Source organism: Pipra filicauda, unplaced genomic scaffold (assembly GCF_003945595.2).
Source record: "Pipra filicauda isolate LSUMZ 115617 unplaced genomic scaffold, ASM394559v2 scaffold903_size55318_pilon, whole genome shotgun sequence".
NCBI classification, from domain to species: domain Eukaryota; kingdom Metazoa; phylum Chordata; class Aves; order Passeriformes; family Pipridae; genus Pipra; species Pipra filicauda.
In genome coordinates this window covers 35869-55320 of record NW_024105091.1, presented here as the reverse complement: position 1 = coordinate 55320, position 19452 = coordinate 35869, and the positions used below count along the sequence as shown (strand labels likewise).

General features: G+C 49.3%; 1 protein-coding gene and 1 long non-coding RNA gene across 2 annotated transcripts; one reads left to right on the top strand and one right to left on the bottom strand.

Annotated features, from left to right (window-relative positions):
- Nucleotides 1-5559: 5559 nt before the first annotated feature.
- On the bottom strand, nt 5560-6594 carry LOC120325263. Its single transcript, XR_005567176.1, has 2 exons — nt 6413-6594; nt 5560-5729 (listed from the first exon to the last, which is right to left on the bottom strand). It is a non-coding gene; the product is annotated as an uncharacterized LOC120325263 (long non-coding RNA).
- A 140-nt stretch (nt 6595-6734) lies between these two features.
- On the top strand, nt 6735-15954 carry LOC120325262 (ubiquitin carboxyl-terminal hydrolase 42-like). Its single transcript, XM_039391091.1, has 14 exons — nt 6735-6860; nt 7442-7551; nt 8135-8335; nt 8722-8829; nt 8905-9007; nt 9134-9201; nt 9362-9432; nt 9984-10066; nt 10379-10490; nt 10824-10964; nt 11173-11273; nt 12027-12165; nt 12468-12652; nt 15780-15954. The coding sequence occupies exons 2-14, from the start codon at nt 7527-7529 to the stop codon at nt 15952-15954; spliced, it is 1512 nt and encodes a 503-aa protein (XP_039247025.1). The 5' UTR covers nt 6735-6860; nt 7442-7526.
- The last annotated feature ends 3498 nt before the right edge of the window (nt 15955-19452 follow it).

Below are 19452 nucleotides of genomic sequence, written 5' to 3'. Positions count from 1 at the left end.
CCCAATCCATCCCAGTCCATCCCAGTCCATCCCAGTCCATCCCAGTCCCTTCCCAGCAGCCGCCGCCGTTTCCCGGGTCCTGCCCCCCCGCCCCCCCAAGATGCTGACGGGGGTCGGGGTTCCGTCTTTGCCTTCGTCTCCCTGGGCCTGCCTGGAATGAAGGGGCCGCTGGGACACTGCGGGACCTCCTGAAACCAAAGGAACCCGGGGAGAATTTGGGTACTCCTGGAATCAAGGCACAATTGGGACACTGCAGGGCCCCATGGAAAAAAAGGAACCTTGTGACACTGCGGAATTCATGGAATCCAGGGGCCTTTGTGACAGGGGGGCCTCATGGAACCAAAGGAAGCCTGAGGTGTTTCAGAAGGTCATGGAATCAAGGGGCCACTGGGACACTGCAGGGCCTCTGGCAATTAAAGGGACACTGGGACACTGGGGCAGGACATCCCCCCTGCAATGGCCCCAAGACAATGCCCCATTTGCAAAGGGGTCAGTGCTGAGCTGAGAGGGGGCCGGGACAAGGCAGGAGATGTTGGACCCCAGACTGGTTTGACCCCAAATGAAGCCCCTGATGGTGAGGGAACCCCTGGAGTCCAAGGACTGTCAGTCCATGGGTTTCTACCAGAAAGGGCCAGTCCCCTTTCCCAGGGGCAGGTTCTTCCAACAGAACCCTTCTTGGGGGTGTGTGGAGATTCCTGCCTTGGCTGGGGACCCCCCCAAGGTCACTGCTGGAGGTTGAGAGCAGAGATCTCCCCACCAGCGCTGCTCTGGGGGAGTTCCATCCATCTCTAATTAAGAATTCTTGCTTGTTTGCCACCTTTAGTAGAATTGCTTCAACAATTGCTTTAGTGTAGTGCCCTGTCCTATCTTATCCTGTACTCCTGGTAGTTTTAGTGTTTCTATTGTTCACTAAATAATTCTGTTCTGTGTCATCATTTGCAAAAATAAATAATTCATTTTCTATCAATAGATCTGATTTGCCATCATTCCCCATTCCTGATCCATCCTGGAACAACCACACTGGGGGCAACTGGGATCAGAGTGGGAGCAGCTGGGCCCCTGCTGGGCTCATACTGGGACCATACTGGGAATGACTGCAATAATACTGTATGTGAGAGAGACTGTAACCATACTGGGGATGTCTGGGATCAAACTGGATTCGTACTGGAAGTGTCTGAAATTTCCTGGGATCATACTTGGGGTGACTGGACTCATAGTGGGATCATCCTGGGAGCAACTGGGACCATGCAGGGGCAAATGGCCTCCTCCAGGCAGTGACTGAAAGTGCCTGGGGCCATACTGGACTCAGACTGGGAGTCCCTGAGAGGGAAAGGGGGACTGGGAGTAACTGGGGGGACTGGGAGCAACTGGGACCACCTTGGGGACAACTGGGATCCTTTTGGGAGTGACTGGGATCACTGTGGGTGTGACCAGGACCATACTGGAACCATCCTGGGAGTGACTGTCAGTGCCCAGGATCATAGTGGGAGTGACTAGAACTTCGCAGGAGGGAACTGGGAGCCAGTGGTGCCATGCTGGAAGTATGGTGGAACTGGGAGTAACTGGGAGTGACAGGGTGCATACTGGAGGCAACTGGCATAGACTGGGAGTGACTGAGATTGTACTGATGGGAACTGGAAGCATCCTGGGACAAGTGGAAGTAACTGGGTAGGACTGTGAGCATGCTGAGGGCAACTGGGATCTACTGGGAGAGTCTGCAGCCATCCTGGGGCTGACTTGGACCATGTGGGGGGCAACTGGGAGTGACTGGGAGTGACTGGATGTACAAGGGGGCAACTGGGATTGGCTGGGACCATACTGAGGGAAGACTGGAATCATAGTTGCATTGACTGGATCTGTGCTAGAGGTAACTGGGAGCAACTTGGTTCATGCTGGGGACAACTGGACCAAGAGTGAAGGTGACTGGGGTCATACTGGGAGTGACTGGGAGCATTCTGAGGGCAGTTGGGACCATTCTGAGGGCAGTTGGGACCCTGTTGGCGCAACCTGGATATACTGGGAACAAGTGGGATCAAAGTGGAGGTGACTGGGATCATACTGGGAGTGACTGGGAGCACACTGGGAGTGACTGGGAGTGGCTGTGAGCAACTGGGATCATGCTGGAAGCATGGAAAAGAGATTTCTTCCTTAAAAGACTCCTTTTGGCCCAAGACCCCTCGGTGCCATGGCAGATGTTTCCTGCGGTGTTTGAGCATTCCCAGGAGCACAAATCCACAGGGATCTGCTGCAAAGTCGCCTCTAGAAAGGCCAAACCAGCCAAGGGGGAGTTTTGTAGCCAAACCCAACCAGGTCTGTGTTTCCTGGTTCACCAGCTCTGCTCTTCTCCCCCCTCTGAGGTGGGATGGGAGCAGCGCTGAGACCCAAAAAACTGCCAGAAACACCCCAAAAAAGTTGCCAGAATCCCCCCAAAATTAATGAACCCCCCAAAAATTCCAAGCAGATCCCATCCTTCCATCCCTGTGCTTTGCTGCTGGTTAAAAGCAGGTTGGAAATACAATCCTGTCTATTATTATTGTAACACAAAATATTGATCTAATCATCATGACTGGGTTTCGCGAACGAAGATTTGGGAAGGCTCTATCCACATTTGCTACAGGCACACTGGTGGCTTATGAGGCCAATACGTGACAGACATATCCGATTGCAAAAAGCACAGCAGAAAGATTCCTTAGACGGTGTATTCTGCAAGACACGGTTCCTTCTGCGTTGCCTTTTTTCCTCGAGGGTGATCCTGCGTGTGTTCTCAAAGGAGACAGCTGCGTTAGAGATGGGGTGTCTCCAGGCCTCCCGATTGGAGGCCAGAATAGACCAGTTATGGTGATCAATATGGCCAAGGCTGAGATGTTGTGTCAGGGAGTCCTTGTATCTTTTCTTCGGGGCTCCTCTCTTGCGGCAGCCGGTGGCAAGTTCACCACAGAGCACGATCTTAGGGAGGGGGTGGTTGGTCCTTCATCCTGGAGACGTGCCCTGCCCAGCCCAGCTGTGTTCTCATCAACATGGCCTCAATACTTGTGACTGCTGCTTGTTCTAGAACAGATGTGTTGGTCACATCATCTGACCAGTGGATGTTTAGGATTGTACGGAGGCAGCGTTGATGGAAGCGTTCCAGGAGTCGCAGGTGGTGGCTGTAGATGACCCATGATTCGGACCCATATAAGAGAGTAGACAGCACAATGGCTCTGTAAACACTGATCTTGGTACTTTTCTTCAAGTCTTTATTTTGCCAAACTCTTTTATGAAGCTTTCTGAAGGCACTATATGCCTTTGCTAACCTGTTGTCTATCTCCCCGTCAATCTTATCATCCAAGGAGATGAGGCTACCTAGGTGATTAAAGTGCTGGACTTATTTGAGCTCTGATTGGCCAATGGTGATATGGGGATGATGGAAGACTTCCTGAGGTACAGGTTGATAGAGAACTTCTGTCTGACTTCCAGCCCAAAGAGCTCAGCAGCCTCAGCAAAGCAGGATGTTAAACGCTGCAGAGCTGCTTCTGTGTGAGCGACGAGGGCGGCGTCATCAGCATAAAGCAGCTCCCGGACAAGATGGTTTAAGGTCTTGGTGTGGGCCTTCAGTTGCCTTAGGTTGAAAAGGCTTCCATCGGTACGGTATCAAATGTAGATACCATCCTGATCCTCGAGGTCTGCCGTGGCCCTTTGGAGCATCCTGCTGAAAAAGACTGTGAATAGGGTTGGAGCGAGAACGCAGCCGTGTTTTACACCGTTCTTTATTAGAAAGGGCTCAGAAAGTGCATTGCCATATCTGACTTGGCTGTGCTGATCCTCATGGAGTGAGATGATCATTTTAAGGAACTTGGGGGGACAACCTAAATGTTCCAAAATCTGCCATAGGCCTTTTCTGCTCACAGTATCGAAAGCCTTGGTGAGGTCAACAAAGGTTCCATAGAGACCCTTGTTCTGTTCCCTACACTTCTCTTGCAGTTGTCTGAGAACAAACACCATGTCTGTGATACTCCTGTTGACTCTGAAGCCACACCGACTTTCAGGTAGAATTCCTTCTGCTATAGTGGGTATTAGTCAGTTCAAGAGTATTCTTACCAGGATTTTGCCAGCAATGGGGAGCAGAGTAATACCCCGGTAATTTGAGCAATCTAGTTCGCCTAGTTCCCAATGGCATACCACAAATTCGTGACATTTGGCATGGAGTGCAAGGCCCCCATGTTTCCAGACTTCAGGGGGAATTCCATCAACCCCAGCTGCCTTGCCGATTTTCGCCTGCTGTACGGCCTTGAGGGTTTCTCCTAAAGTGGGGGCAGTATCCGATTCGTATTTCACCACTTACTGTGTGATGGACTGAATTGCTGAGTCTTGGACTACACAGTTGGTACTGAAAAAAGTCTGAAAGTGTTCAGATCATTGATTCAGAATGGAGGTTTTATCTGTTAGAAGTGTTTGACCATCAGCACTGAGTACTGGGCTTTGGACCTGGTATGCAGGCCCATATGCTGTTTTCAGAGCCTCACAGAATCCTTTGTGATCACCCGTATCTGCGTATAATTGAATTTTTTCAGCTAGATCAATCCACCACTTGTTCTGGATATCAGAGAGTTTCTGTTGGAGCATGCTGCATGCAAGACGAAAAGCTGTTTTTCTTGCATGACAGGACGGCAGTGCAAGGTGTGCTTGGTGGGCAGTTCGCTTCAGAGAACAGAGCAGAGCTGTTTACGTCCTAAAATGCCCCCATATGAGCAGGAGGCAGGAGCAGAGGCACTGTTCACGAGTGCCATTGTTGATTGTCTTCATCAGAGAGCTCCTGAAGTGCTGCTGGGAGGACGGTAATACAGGACCTAGACATCAGGTTAGGGCAGGGGCATAAAAAGGTCACCTGAGAGGTGTAATGCAGGAGTAAATGCAGAGACTTTGTCTGGGTAAGGGATACAAGGAGCCTCCCCAAGGATGACAGGGATAAAACCAGCTGCTGCAAGACGTGATGAAAAAAGCCATCCAAGCAAAGTCAGGCCCGAGCTGGATGCCCCAAGTATAAAAGAAGAAACACCTCGAAGTGGAGCAGGAGCCATATGAACTGTGCTGAGCTGGGCAGGAGTGAAACCACCTGTCCTGAGAAGAACTGAGTAAAACTTGATGCCCCATTCCAGGCAGGGGCCAAACCAGGCAGGTCAAGTGTTGTTAAATAACAACCAGCTGCATCCTTGGCGCATGAGAAACACTATCTGCCTGCTGAGCAGAGGTTACACCAGGTGTCCAGAGGACTGCCTGTTGCTAAACACCTCTGAAACTGTCGGGATAAATAGGACCCTCTAACAAATTGGCTTTTTACTGTTAGAAAGCAAGTGATTACTTTTATTTGCAGCCCTGCGTGTGCATGTGGCTGACAAAAATCCTGCCTCCGTACTGACAGCAAGACATCGCTTTTCACCTATTTATACAGATTTGGCAAACAAAGAAATTAATGTTCATTGCTTCCAAATGACATCACTCACTCCCTTTCATTAATTAGTATTTTATGTGGTATTGGTTATTAATTTCTCACTTCCTACTGTAATAACTTCATATCTTTAATCTTTTTTGTATATTTTCCCTCCCCTAGGGATTTTCTGACACAAATGCTGAGCCTTTGTTGGTCTTCTTCTTTAGCTGCTGGTTTCTGCAGAAGGTCCTTGTAGTCCATAAATCTTGTGTTCCAGATCTCCTCCTTCAACAGGACATCTTTCTCTGACAGGCTTTCTCCACTGAAGCATACCAGGGTTAACTTCAACAAAACCTACAGTTTTAGGACTTTTCCCAGGCTGTGTTCTCCCAAAGGAGCTTATGACAATTTTTACTCCATGCTGGCTAAAGTTGATTTAAGGCTGAACGCACCGCCTATGATGTGTGTTAAAAACAACTAATCAAAAAGTTAATTAGGAACACTAAAAAAATTAGAAAAGTTTGATGATTTCCAACAAGCCCAAAACAACATAGGCCAAGTGCAGCAGGGACAAAACTGTCTCTATCCATTGATGCCAGGAAAAGGCAACAGTAGTAAAACTCAACAGCCACAGGTGCTATTAAGCCGGTATTTGTTTATTTCGGCGCCGGACGTGCAGGGGACAGCTCCGCCTAACACGCGCGTGCCCTCACCATCCAGAGTGGGAGTCTGGCTAAAGTTGCGGCTGATCAAAACCTAACCAAGCCTAGCGGCAGGAGTAAATGTGAAGCTGCTAAAAAGCCATCCAGGAACGTTTTCAGAGCTTGAGGACAAGACAGCAGCTGGGCGGGGGCCAGCAGCCAGCCAAGGTCCTCCCAGCGCAGCCTCTGAAGGGTTCCTTTGGCAGTCCCAGTTCAGGGTCAGCCCATGGTTGTACCCTGGGGGCAGATGAAATTAATTGGAAAGGAACCCATAAGAGTCCAGGTGCTTTGCTAAGAGTCTCACCGATAGAAGTGGCAGTGAACCCCTCAGCGTCTTGGGGGCCAGAAAAGCTGTGACCTGGCTCAGTTACAGCCCTGAGCAGGCTTTTACTCCTCAGGCCGTGTGGCTCAGGGAAGGTGTGGGAGCTCTGTCAGAGGATGACTAGCCCTTTGCCACCAGCACGGGGGGAGGTCCAGTGGCTTCCACCTGGCGGATGTGCCATGTGGGTTCCTGTGCCCAAGAACCATGTGGTTCCATGGGGTTCCATGTGGTTCCATGTGACCCCATGTCACAAAGGGGCAGAGATGTGGCACCCATCCGGTATCCTGAGGAGCGCGCCAACGAAAATCAGTTGGACAGAGTTGGCCTTCGGGATAACTCAGCTCCTTCCTTTGCTACTTGTGTGCCTGCCTTTTTTGGATGGTTTATTGGTTACTGACCATTTCTCCTCAACTTTCCTCCTCTTTCAAAGGTAATGCTTTGACTTTTGGCACAGATCATAGAGCAGGGTATAGGGGATAAAAGTATAGGCTGATTTATACCTTCCGAGCTGTAGGCTGAGCTGTTACAACTTTTAGAGGCTGGCCAGGTATGACCTAGGCTAGAATTCCAGTTTGCTGATTCTTGGTTTTTTTTTCCATAGCCTAGGATAGGTAAGCAGGGAGGTGACTGTAGTCTGAGGGGATGGGCTCAGCCCACCTTGATTGCTGTGGGAGGGAGGGAGGCAGAAAAAGGAGAGCAGCAAAGGCAGCAGTTAAAGTAGTGGCTGAAAGACGGTCACTCCTAGGAGGTGGGAAAGCCAGAGGGCTCTGTTGCTGAAGCAGTGTCAGGAGAGCAGCAGGGCCTCTTCAGAGAAGGTACCGTACATTGGAGCATTTCAAAAGGGCCTTTGAACCCGCTGTGAGTTGGTGCCCCGCGCCTGATCATAAGGGCGTGAGCTGCAGCTCAGCAGCAGTTACGAGCACCACTGAAAGACTTGGTGGGGGATGCCGTTCTGCGTTTCTTTAGAGTTTTGATACTTTCGGTGAGCTACAGTAATTTCTTTGCAACTAGGTGACGGGATTGGTGCTGTTCTCTTTCTGGAGAAAAAGACATCCTTGGTCATCTAAAGCATTGCACTCTCTGCCTGAGAGAGGCAATGGCCACAGCAGGGAACGACTCCTGTGAGTAATAGCTTCACCAGCAGGTTTGGACTTTGTGAACTGCCACAGGCAACTGACATGGCTGGTGGTCAAATCCCAGAATGATGTGCTCACAACCTAGAGTGATCTCTGGGATGTTTCCTGAGAGCAGTCCAACTGACCCCCGTGTTTACAATTAGACCCAGGAAAACACCTTTTGTCGCTCCTCTGACACTAGGTACAAGACTTTGAAAGCTGCCATTGCTCGTAGAGAGGTCTGCCATCCTTTGGGTTACCTTCCGTGCTCAGTATTTACTTGTTTTCAACAAGTTACAATCAGGAAAAGGGATGGCTTCACTGATAATCCAGTCTAGAACTCTACTGAGAAAGGAAGGTAGCCTGCGGCCCAGAAATCAGATGGTGGGTTTGTTGGACTCTCAGCAACGTAAACAGGGGAATGGATTTTTCCAAGACAGTAAATTTAAATGGCACTGTTTAAGCTTCCCCTGATGTTGTTGGGTTGGCAGTTGAAGCAGATGGTCCTGAGTGCTCCTGTAGAGACCTCACTGTTTAAATATGCCTTTGTGCCTCATTTCATCTTTTTCCAAATGGAATTTCCCTGCAGTCATTGCCGAGGGAATGACTCCACCACAAAGGATCCTCTTTCCCCCCGAGAAGATTTGCATGGTCTGGCAGCAAAGACAGAGTGCTGGAGCAGGACTCCGCAATGTGGGCAACACATGCTTCCTTAATGCTGTCCTGCAATGCCTGACATACACCCCGCCGCTGGCCAACTATCTGCTCTCCCGGGAGCACAGCCAGGCCTGTGAGTACTCTTAGGGACATCTCCCTGTGAATCTGTTAATCAAATCCCAAGGATTCCCAGAACCTGAAATTTGATTTAGGAGAAAAGCAGCCCTTTGTCAGCCCCAGAACTTGTGTTCTTTGTACACTCAGGAGCCACCTGTCCTGTCCAGCTGTCTTATTCTTCATGAAGGCACATCTTTCTAGCTCTGGGTCTCTATTCCTGCAAGTTAAAACCTCAGTTTAGCATTCCTCTGAAGAACATTTTCTATGCACTAAAACGTGCCGTGCTTGTTGAAACACTGGGAGGAGTGGCATATTGCACTGGAGTGGGAGTGGAAGAAGAGGAGTATTCCACCACGAGGGATATTTTGCTAACCAGAGGACCTTCTCTCCCTCCCTCCTCAGGTCGCCAACAAGGCTTCTGCATGATGTGCATCATGGAAGCGCATGTTAACAAGGTCCTGCATTCAGTCAGTGCCATCCTGCCTTTGGCTGTTCTCAGGGCTTTCAGATGTATGTGATTTCCGGTTCTTTGACAGGTTTTCTTCCCTTCCTGTAGGAGACAACTACTAACTTCCTGTTTCTTAGTCATAGGAGAACATTTTCAGCTTGGCAGGGAGGAAGATGCCCATGACTTCTTATGCTGTACTGTCAATGCCATGCAGAGAGCTTGTCTGAGTGCAAGCAACGAGTAAGCACAAGCAAGTTACCTTTACAAAGTTCTGAGCCCTTTGGACTCCTTGATGTGGCCTCATCAAGGAAAACCTCCAGCCAGGGCTTGGAGGAAGTAATGCTCTGTCTTACTACTTGTTTCCAGCTTGGACATATCATCTCAATCTACTACCATTGTCCATCAAATATTTGGAGGCTTTCTGAGATCCAGAGGTATGTTTCTACAACAGCTGCTCTCCTTGGCACTGCCTGTGCCCTTCTGTCTGCCTGTGCCCAACAGCTGGCCCTGGGACTAGCAGGACAGGTACAATGAGCACAAAGCAGGACCATCGTTCAGCTCACCATTGCTCGGCATTTTGATTTTTCCTTCCAGTCATCTGCTTCAGCTGCAAAGCCATTTCTGATTCCTATGAGGCCTTCCTGGATGTCCCCTTGGATATCAAAGTAAGAGGTTTTGCAGTTGTGCTTCAAGACATGGCAAGGCTTTTCAGAGTCAACCCATTTGTCCTGAAAGCATAGACTGTGAACACCAGAGGTCTTGGTCGTGGATGGGAAGGGGGACGGATGTTGTCCTCCTGCAGAGGCCATGGCACTGGTCTCTCTGTAGGTGCTGGCTTGAAGCTGGACAAGCACCCATTATGCGCTCTGCACCCTTGACATATCCTCATCCTTCTTTCCTTTGCCCTCCTTCAACACCTGTCTGGCTTCCAGGCTGATGGGTTGGATTGTTTTCACTACTGATGACCCTACATTATAACAGCAGTAGCTCAATGGCAGGTGAGAGAGAGAGGGAGCTCTTGATTGCCCCTGAGAACCTCTGGGACAGGGGAAATGTTCAGCACCACACTCTCTTTCTGGCTCCTTCTGGATACAGCTTGCAGATTCATGGCGGGTCTCCTCAGCATCAGCTACAGGGGTTTTCTTGTCAGCTCCTGGAAAATGTGTGGGCCAGGGCATTTGCTGTAGCTCAGTGCACCGATTTCTCAATTCTCCAGGCAGCCTCATCCCTCACTGCAGCTCTGGAGGACTTTGTAACACCTGAGCACCTGGATGGTGAAAACTGCTTTCAATGTAGCAAGTAAGATGATTCCTAACAACATATTAACACTAGACTCTGTGGGAGGGGCTACAAGTCATTGAGCAGAAGTCATCTTCTCGTGGAAGTTTACTGCACACTGATGAGACACAGTTTTGTTTGTCTGGTTTTTTGGGGGAGGGGGGTTGGGGTTTTTTCTTTCTTTGTTTGTTTGTTTGTTTGTTTGTTTGTTTTAAATATGGCACCGAATTGCCTTAAAATAGCATAAGGATGCACGAGACAAGAAAGGTTGTCTGACTGCCTTGGTGGAAGATAGGGTGCATTTCAGCGCTGTGCTCTGTGCTTGGTTTCAAGGTGTGAGAAGAATGTTGCCACCACTAAGAGGTTCACTGTCCACTGTGCACCCAAGGTTCTCACTGTGTGTCTGAAGAGGTTTGACTGCTTCACTGCTGGGAAGATCAGCAAGGTGTGTACACTATTGGTGTGCAGCTTTCTCTTCAAGAAGCAGATTTCCTAAAGCAGTATGCTTGTCACAAGCTGCTTGTGTTGGGTTTTTTGTGGTCCCTTCTGGGGAGTGGAAAGTTCCAGTGGGAAGACAGGCAAGCACTGTGCTCTGATAGGGCTGCTTTGACTGAGAAGGGTTTCCTGCCACCCAAACGATTTTATGTTGCTTTATGGAAAACCAAGTGCCCATGAGCCCCCGAGATGTATTGATACACCTGGACTGGCCCCTGCACTTGGTAGGCTATTTCATGGCACAGACCAGGGTCATTTCTGAGCCCTCTTGGTCTCTCCATAGGTTGTAGAGTATCCGGAGTACTTGGATCTTCGCCCATACATGTCTCAGGCAGATGGAGAACCCCTCCTCTACTCCTTATATGCTGTCCTGGTGCACAGTGGTGTCAGCTGTCATGGAGGACACTATTTCTGCTACACAAAGGTAAAAGAGCAACTTCCTTCCCATTGGGGAAAAAGGTGTGCTGGGGAAGATAAACTTTCCTGTCAGTGTTACTGACAGCCAAAGTTTTGGGGCAGAAGGCCTCCTTAGTGGCTGGACTGCATTTGTTTTGACATGCTCTCGGTTTGGCAGTTTCCTACCCGTGTTTTTGGAGAGAAACCATGGAGAGATCCTTGCCTTTTTTTTACAGGCCAGCAATGGATTGTGGTACCGGATGGACGATGAATCTGTGCAGCTGCGTTCCATTGACACAGTTCTCAGGCAGCAAGCCTACCTGCTGTTCTATGCCAGGTAATAACCAGGATTCAAATCTGTTCAGAATACATTTCCTTTTCCTCATTTGCACTTGGGCTTCTCACCTTCCTGAGTGTTTTTCTCATCAAATGAAATTACTACCTGCATCATTCAGTGCTGTCAAATCTGAACTACTCCGTGTCTGTCCTTTACTGGGCTTCAGGCTGCGGCCCGGATGGAATCTGCTACTTGCCTGGTCTCTGATGTTGACTCTTGTAGATAAGAGGACTTAAAGAGGACCTCCAGGAAAGATGGGGAGGCACCATTTGTCAGGGAATGTAGTGACAGGATGAAGGCTATCAGTTTTCAGCTAACAGAGGGCAGGTTTCCATTAGATATTGGGAAGGAATTCTTTGCTGTAAGGGTGCTGAGACACTGGCACAGGTCACCACAGCATCTGTGGGGGCCCCATCCCTGGAAGTGTTCAAGGCCAGGTTGGACAGGGCTTGGAGAAACCTTGGAATAGTGGAGGGTGTTCCTGCCCACCACAGCGGGGTGGAACAAGATAAAGGTCCCTTGCAACCCAAACAAGTCTGTGAATTTATGAAATGGAGGCTGTGGGAGGTATAGAGATGAGGTTTTAGTTGGGACAGAGGCAAACTTGGTGGGAAGACCCTAGCTGAGTTTCCCATTAGTGTCCTTGGTTAAGTCTTCTCTCTGTCATAGAAGCCTCTCTGAGAAAATGACTGAACCCCAGAGGAGGTTGCAACAAGAGCTCTAAACTGAGATCACTCTTTTGTTTTTCTCCAGATGCTCTGATCTGAGAATTGGAGAAAGGGCTTCTTCCTCCCTGGCACCATCACATGCCCCTTCCTTCCTCAGTCAGTGTGTGGCCAGCAGCAAGCAGGCGGGCTCTGTTGGACCACAGGGTCTGACTGGTAGGACTAAGGTAACTTTGGGGTCATGGGTCAGGGCATCAGAGGAATAGTGGATTTCTTTCTGGGATCTCAGCATTTCTCTTTTGTCCCTCACACACCGCACCTTTCTTCACAACCACAACGCTGCTCCCTCTCCAAGCATCCCACCTGGATCCATCCCTTTGGTGCGCCTCTGGCCTTTTGGTCTTAGTAGCCCTCCAAAAGAGCCTTTTGGAGGCCCCAAACTGTCCTGTCCCAGAACTTGTAGGGGTTCCCCACTGCTCTGATCCTTTCAGGAGAAAAGGGCAGGAACTCTCCACAGCTCTCTTTGCAGGGCATGAAGGACACTGGCAGGGAGCGGTCCCGGAGCAGATTCCCTCTGTGGGGCAGGGATCTGCGCAGCTGCTCTGGGGACACCACAGACTATGACGACGCTTCAGAGAGAAGAACTGGTCCTCCACGTGGTGACCGTGGTCCTAGGGATAGCACAGCTGCCAGGCCTTCCAAGAGGATCTGCCGGTGGGCTCCCGCTGCCAGGGCTGCTCAGGAGCAAACCTTGCTGAGGCAGAGGGAGCCAAGCAGATCTGTGCGGGGAACTTACAACCTTGGCAGCCAGTTTGTGCAGTACACAGACTATGACCGCTCACTGCGGAAGAGAAAGAGGGAGAGAACAAGTCCTCCACGTTGTGACCAAGTCTTAGTGAATCCTGCAGTTCCAGGGCCCTCCAAAGCCAGCTCCAAGCAGGCTCTCATGCTCCGGGCTGCTCGGGAGCAAACCCGACAGAGGCAGAGAGAGCAGAGAAGATCAACAGGGCGGGGCTATGATTGCCACAGCCAGGTTGTGCAGCACACAGACTACCGCCCTTCAGAGAAGAAGAGGAGGGTTTCCACGCCCCAGAGATTCACGTCAGACAAGCATTCAGGGCACTCTGGCAATGATGGCGTTGGATTATGGCCCTGGCTCAAGCAGAACGGAAGACTAGCACTGCGTTTATTAGCCAAGGCATCCTTGTTTTCGACACGCCTTCTCAGACCTGAGTGAATGATTTAGCTAAGTAGATGATAGTTACAATAATATAGAAATATCATTAGAAATATAGAAATATATATAGAAATATAGAATATATAGAGAGAAATATATATAGAAATATAGAATATATATATAGAAATATAGAGAGAAATATAGAAATATATACAGAAATATAATTTAGAAATATAGAAATATATATAGAAATATAGAATATATATATAGAAATATATATAGAAATATAGAATATATATATATATAAATATATATAGAAATATAGAAATATATAGAGAAATATAATATAGAAATATAGAAATATATATAGAAATACAGAATATATATACATAGAAATATATATAGAAATATAGAAATATATATAGAAATATAATATAGAAATATAGAGAGAAGTAATACCTTATAATACATTATTACATGTTATATATCTTCAGCAATAGATAGTAATGTTATAAGAAATATTATTAAAATAATAAAATAAGAAATACTAAAGTACTGTAATCAGAATTATTTATTCCACGTTGTAGACAATTATAGCTACAAACATCTCAGCCTCGGCCATATCAATCAACATAACTGGTCTACTCTGGCCTCCAATCGGGACGCCTGGAGACACACCATCTCTAACGCTGCTGTTTCCTTTGAGAACGCACGCAGAATCCCTCTCGAGGAGAAAAGACAAGGGAGAAAGAATCATGTCTTGCAGAATATACCACCTCGGGAGTCTTTCTGCTGTGCCTTTTGCAATCGGATATGTCTATCTCGCATTGGCCTCCTAAGCCACCAGCGTGCCTGTAACAAATGTGGATGGAGCCTTCTTAAATCTTCGTTCGAGAAGCCCAGCCACGATGATGTGTTTAAGACGGGTGTTCCATAATTTAGTGTTCTCACTGAAACCATGCAAATCGTGCGCCACTCGCTCACTTCCCACTCCTCCTTTCCTTCCCATTCCCCCTCCATCCGGAGGCAGGCTGGACGGGAGAATTGGAGGCACAAAAGGTAAAGATGGCAGGCTGAGATAAGAACAACTTACTGGAAACGGCAATGAAATAAGAAAACAGTACAGCAACAGAACAGTAACAGAAACAATACTAATAACCGAGTGTCCAAGGGAGGCAAATGACTCACACATGATTGCTCACCAGTTGGTGCCCAACTTTGCCACCACGCACACAACCTGGAAGAGACCCCTTCCCCCATCCTTGACAAAATGAGGAATAACCTCTATGTCCTGGCTGTGCCCCCTCCTGGATACTGCCCAAATTAACACTGCCCTGACCAGAAGCAGGACAATCACCTTCAGGATCTGCAGCACAGCTTTCGGCTCTGCACCGGAGGCACTGGATCCCTCCAGGCCAGGGAGGGGAGACATCAGAGATGAGCAGACTTTGGAAATCCCTCACCTCTCACTCCGGCCCATTTTTTCTCATTTTATGGGATGGAAGAATACATACCCAACTCCTCCCAGTGTCCTTCTCACTGGAAATCCCCTGAGCTTTGATTCCTTTGCTGACATGCTGCTTCCTCTGGAAAAAGCAGCCAGAAAACCCAAGGCCATTGCTTTGAGTGAAGGTCTTTCTTAGAACACTTTTCCTGAAGTGCACCCAGGAAGGCTGGGCTGCAGCAGCACATGGCCCCCATGGCTTTGCTACATCTCCTCCAGAACACCTGGAAGCCCTTCTCTCACCATCCAGCCGCTCCCCTGCCCTGTCTTCCCCACCCCACAGGGATGCTGCCGAGGAGTTAACAAACTTCACAGTTCAGTCCTGATATCCCACTGCTGACTGGGATGGGGGGAGACCAGGGGCAGTTTTGGCCCCCATCAGCACCAGCTCTTGGGACAGCCAGGCTCTCTCCTGACATGGGGGCTCATCTCTGCAGCTTTGCTGTCCTCCACAGGGCGTTTGCTGAGAAAAATCATCTTCTAGAAAAGATAGATGACACCAGCCCAGGGGTCAGCAGCACCACATGAGAGCTTGGCAAGATGCCCTGAGGACAGCCAGGCCAGGCAGAGAGAGGTGGAAGGACCACAGGGGCTCTCTGAAGCAGCCCCATTGTACAACATAGACAAGGGGGCTAAATAAACACTGGGCTGAAAGATGAGAGTGCTCTTCCAAGGGAAATTTACAGCTGCTGGACAGGCCTGGGGCTCTTGCTGGAAAGCTTCAGTCTCTGGGCTCCCGGTGCCCAAAGGCATTGCAGATAACTCCTTCTCAAGCAATGGCAGGGAGCAGGGTGGAGAAGTCAAGGATGAGGCAGATCAGAAAGACTGGGGCAGCACAAAGACATCTACAAGGGAGAGAGACAGCATCTGAAAGGCACTCCTTGCTGCCCTATGAGCTGGTGCCGTGGGCTCTACAACTGCTGCCTGCAGTCAGCTTGGAAGCTCCGGCAGTTTTAACAGGAGGTTTGTCTGCAAACAAGATGCAGAGACGTTACGATGATGGATGCGGGTATATTCCTGACCTAGGCTCTCCAGAGGGAGATTTGCTGTCTCCTCATGGGCCATAGAGGCTTTTAATATGGGATGAACTTCACTTGGTCTCCCCAAGCTCATGTCCAACCTGTTCCATGGCCTCTGACTGCGATCTGCTGTCCACCTAGCTTCATCCCCCCTCACAACCCTGGGGACTCCTTGGAGATGAATGGCTGCTGTGCCAGCACCTACTGCTCCAGGAAGGGAGTGCAAGGGGAAGATGCTACACTCGCAGGTGCAAAGAAGGTTCATTTTGCCATGGGATCCCAGGAGGTCACCATGCACATCGTCAATGGGGTCTGAAAAAAGAAAACTTACAGATGTTGAGGCAGCTGAGCTCATCAAGCACATGTAGAAAAGCTCCTGATTTCAGGATGGCTGGCTCTTTTGAAATGCCCCAGGAAGGAAGATTTGGTCTCAGGCATCATCAGCCCCATTGGCCAGTCTAGACAGAACTGCCGGGACTTGAATCAGAAGTTTGTGGATAAGAGATTTAGCTAGAGATGGGATATCTCTCTCCAGTGAGCCAGCTGCTTGCCATTCCGTTAGTCCCTGACCACAGGCAGCACTGAATCTGTGATCTCTCCCCCTCCAGTTTCTCAGAGTCCATGGGTAACCCTGAAAGCACTGCTTCAGTATCAGCTTCTGCAAGAGGCCTTCCAAAAAGCAGCTAGGGGATTAGGTGAGGGGAAGAACCAGAAAATCGCACACATTCTTCCCTGGATTCGTCAAAGACAATAAGAAAGAAATACAAGACCCCCAAAAGCAAGTCCACTTGATGGGAGCGGCAGGTGAGCATCTCTGGTTCAGTAGTGATACGACGCACTCAACTGCAGCTTGCAGACAAGAATCCTGAAACCTTCCAGTAGCCAAGATTGCCACCTGATCCCAAGGTCCCCTGTCCTCTGCCCCATGCATTTCCACGGGACCAAAGCCCCTGTGCACAGCAAAAGGAAAGTATGTGAATGTACACAAATGGTAACTTGCTCCTGGCCTTTTCAGCCTATGGAGGAAGACAACTTCCTGTGGGTTTCCCTTTCCCCATCCACGACGTGGGGGAGCCCAGCTCTAGTTCCTTCTCCGTCTGAAGAACCATTTCCGACGTCTTGTGGGACGGGGAAGGGGGACTCCAGAAACAGGGTTTTTCAGGCCCCGAGCCTGGAGGGGAGAGGTGCCCTCCCCTCCCCCCAGCACCCACGTGGCTCCATGGCAGGCACAGAGACAGCACACCGGGCGTGGAGAGGAGGCAAGAGAGAGTTTATTGTTGGGAAGGGGTTTATAAGGCTTTTAGGAGGGTCAAAGGGGAACCAATCACAAGTTCAGGGTCACACAAAAGAAACCATCAGGTAAAGGGTCAACAGCCAATAGGAAGGGGTTAAACAAAGGACCAATGGGATGCCTCAGGACACCTTTCCCAGGACATTCCTGCATGGGAGATAACAGTTGCTGTGGGGGGGTGTTGGGAAGAAGAAACACGTGTTTGCAAAGGGACCACAAAGAGCCATTTTAAGACATGTTTAAACAAGTTTCTCATCAGATTCACTGCCACAATTTGTAACTCTAAATAATTCATTTTCTGTCACTAGATCTGATTTGTCATCATTAAACTCGGGGGACAAAAGTGATTCAGTCACACCTCTGTAATTCCTCTAAACTTCAACTGTTGGCACAATGCAAGGCTGAGATTGGATCCAGCAGCCCCCAGCACCCCACAGTAAGTTGGGAGCTCAGGGGGACCACCCTCCTTTCCCAACCCCCCAGTGCCCAAAGACCCCCATGGGACCGTCAGACCCACCAGACCACCCCCCTTTTCCACCCCTCTCCCTGTTCCTTCTACTCTCCCACTGTCCCCTCAATCCCCAATTTCCCCCCCGAATAGTTTTGGGGTCCCAACCCCCACTTTTTGCCCCCTCTCCTGTGGGTGCTGAAGGAGAAAATGAGGCTGCACACCCAGAGTTCCATTTTGGGACTTGTCCCCTGACACTTTTTGGGGTCCCCTTTTATCCTGTTCTCTCGTGAGCAGCACCTGGTGTTTGTCTTTCAGTCCACCGGAATTCCCAAAACAGTGCCCTGATCCCACACATTCCCCTCCCCTCATGTGCTGGCTGTTCAGCCACCAGAGAAAAACACAGGCTGGTCATGCAGGCTGGTTAAAGAGCATTTCCACTTGGAGAAACAACCTTCTCTCTCTCCAAGCACTCAGCCAAGGTCCATCCTCCCTTTGCATTCCCGTGAACTCAGGGCAGGTGCAGAGTGACTCCGCTTGGTCCCACCTCTGCCCCTGTTCTGTTTGGACACGCAGAGTTCACGGCCAAGAGGGCCAGGACCCGGGCTCCTTGTCTTGGGGCTTGTCCCAGGCGCTTCCAGAGGACTTGGAATATTGAAACCAGACAGATTCTGAAACCCCTGCTCCTGGTGCTGCCACAGTGCCCATACACTGGCACTGCAGGCATGGCCTGCACTGAATGGCCAGTGCAGCAGGAGCTCTTCTGCCCACGGGAATTATTAATGACAAATGGAGGGCAGGCACGTTTTGAGCTGTGACACAACTCAAATAACAAGGATTACTTACAGGGGTGTTAAAGGTGTTGTCAGTCACACGGATCACAACGTCAGGTGTGGCCAAGAAGGCATCTGAGTGACAGGGACACACCATGGCTGAGTCATTAACCAGTCAGGAAGAGTTGGTAGGCCCAGTGAATTCCCCCTAGAACAGTGTCTTCCCGATGGGACATGCGGGCAGGGCTTGCTGTGCTCAGCATTCCCTGCCTGCTCCCGGGATTCCTGAGGGACAGTCTCTGCATCTGCAGGATCAGATTGTGGGCTGGGTCTGCTCAGGATAAGGTTCCATCAGAGGGGCTGGAAGCCAGCAGGGTCCTGTGGGAGACAGAAGACAAGCACAGCCCTTCCCCACACTGAGCACTCGAGAGGACCTTGTCATTGGGTGTCTTCTTGTGGGGTTTTGTTCAATACTTGCTGATTCATATTCAAAAAACTAAGGGTAAATACAGGTTTGTGATGATGATGATGATTTACTTGGGGTGTCACGTTCACCCTTTTTTGTTTTCAAAGTACGGTTTTTAATACAGAGCACTCATTTCTTGCACTTGGGATAGGCACAAGTGATAAGACCACATTTATGGTTTTTTGGTTTTCTTTCTGCTTCTTTTTTCTCTTTCTTTTTTCTTTCTTCTTTCCTTTTTTCTCCTTTTTTTCTTTTTTCTTTCTTTTTTCTTTCTTTTCTGTTTTTTCTTTCTTTTTTTCTCCTTTTTCCTCATTTTTTCCTGTTTTTTCTTTCTTTTTTCTCTTTTTTTTCTTCTTTTTCTCTTTTTTCTTCCTTTTTTTTTATTTTCTTTGTTTTCCTTTTTTTCCTTTTTTCTTTTATTTCCCATCGTTTTCTATCAGTTGTATTTTCAAGGAAGATTCAAACACACATCAAAACAATCTCCTCGTACATATCTTACAACAACAGATAATCTGGCACTGTTCCAGGTTCGTGAGGATTCCCAAGATCACAAACACTGAGACACGAAGGCTGGAAATGAAGCAACTTTATCCTGTCCCTTGCCATAGCGTTCAATCCACACCCAGCCCTGGATTTCTGGAAGCTGCTGGGCAGGAGCAGGAGATGGAGCTGGTGCTCAGGAGGGGCAGGCAGGCCGTGCCCCTTCCCTTGGAGGCACTTCAATTCTCCAGGAGATCCAGTGGTTCCAGGGCTGTGTGTCCATTCTCCAGCCATCCAGCCCCGGCGCGGCCGCAGCCAAAAGCAGCCCCGTTTCCCAAAAGTGCCGTGAGGAAGGA

Excerpts from the sequence above, each read along its gene's own strand:
- LOC120325262 (XM_039391091.1), top strand. The coding sequence starts at position 7,527 with ATGGCCACAGCAGGGAACGACTCCT. Across the intron at positions 10,965-11,172 it reads ACTATTTCTGCTACACAAAG|GCCAGCAATGGATTGTGGTA; the intron begins GTAAAAGAGCAA and ends TTTTTTTTACAG. Across the intron at positions 12,653-15,779 it reads CCTTCCAAGAGGATCTGCCG|CTTCATCCCCCCTCACAACC; the intron begins GTGGGCTCCCGC and ends CTGTCCACCTAG.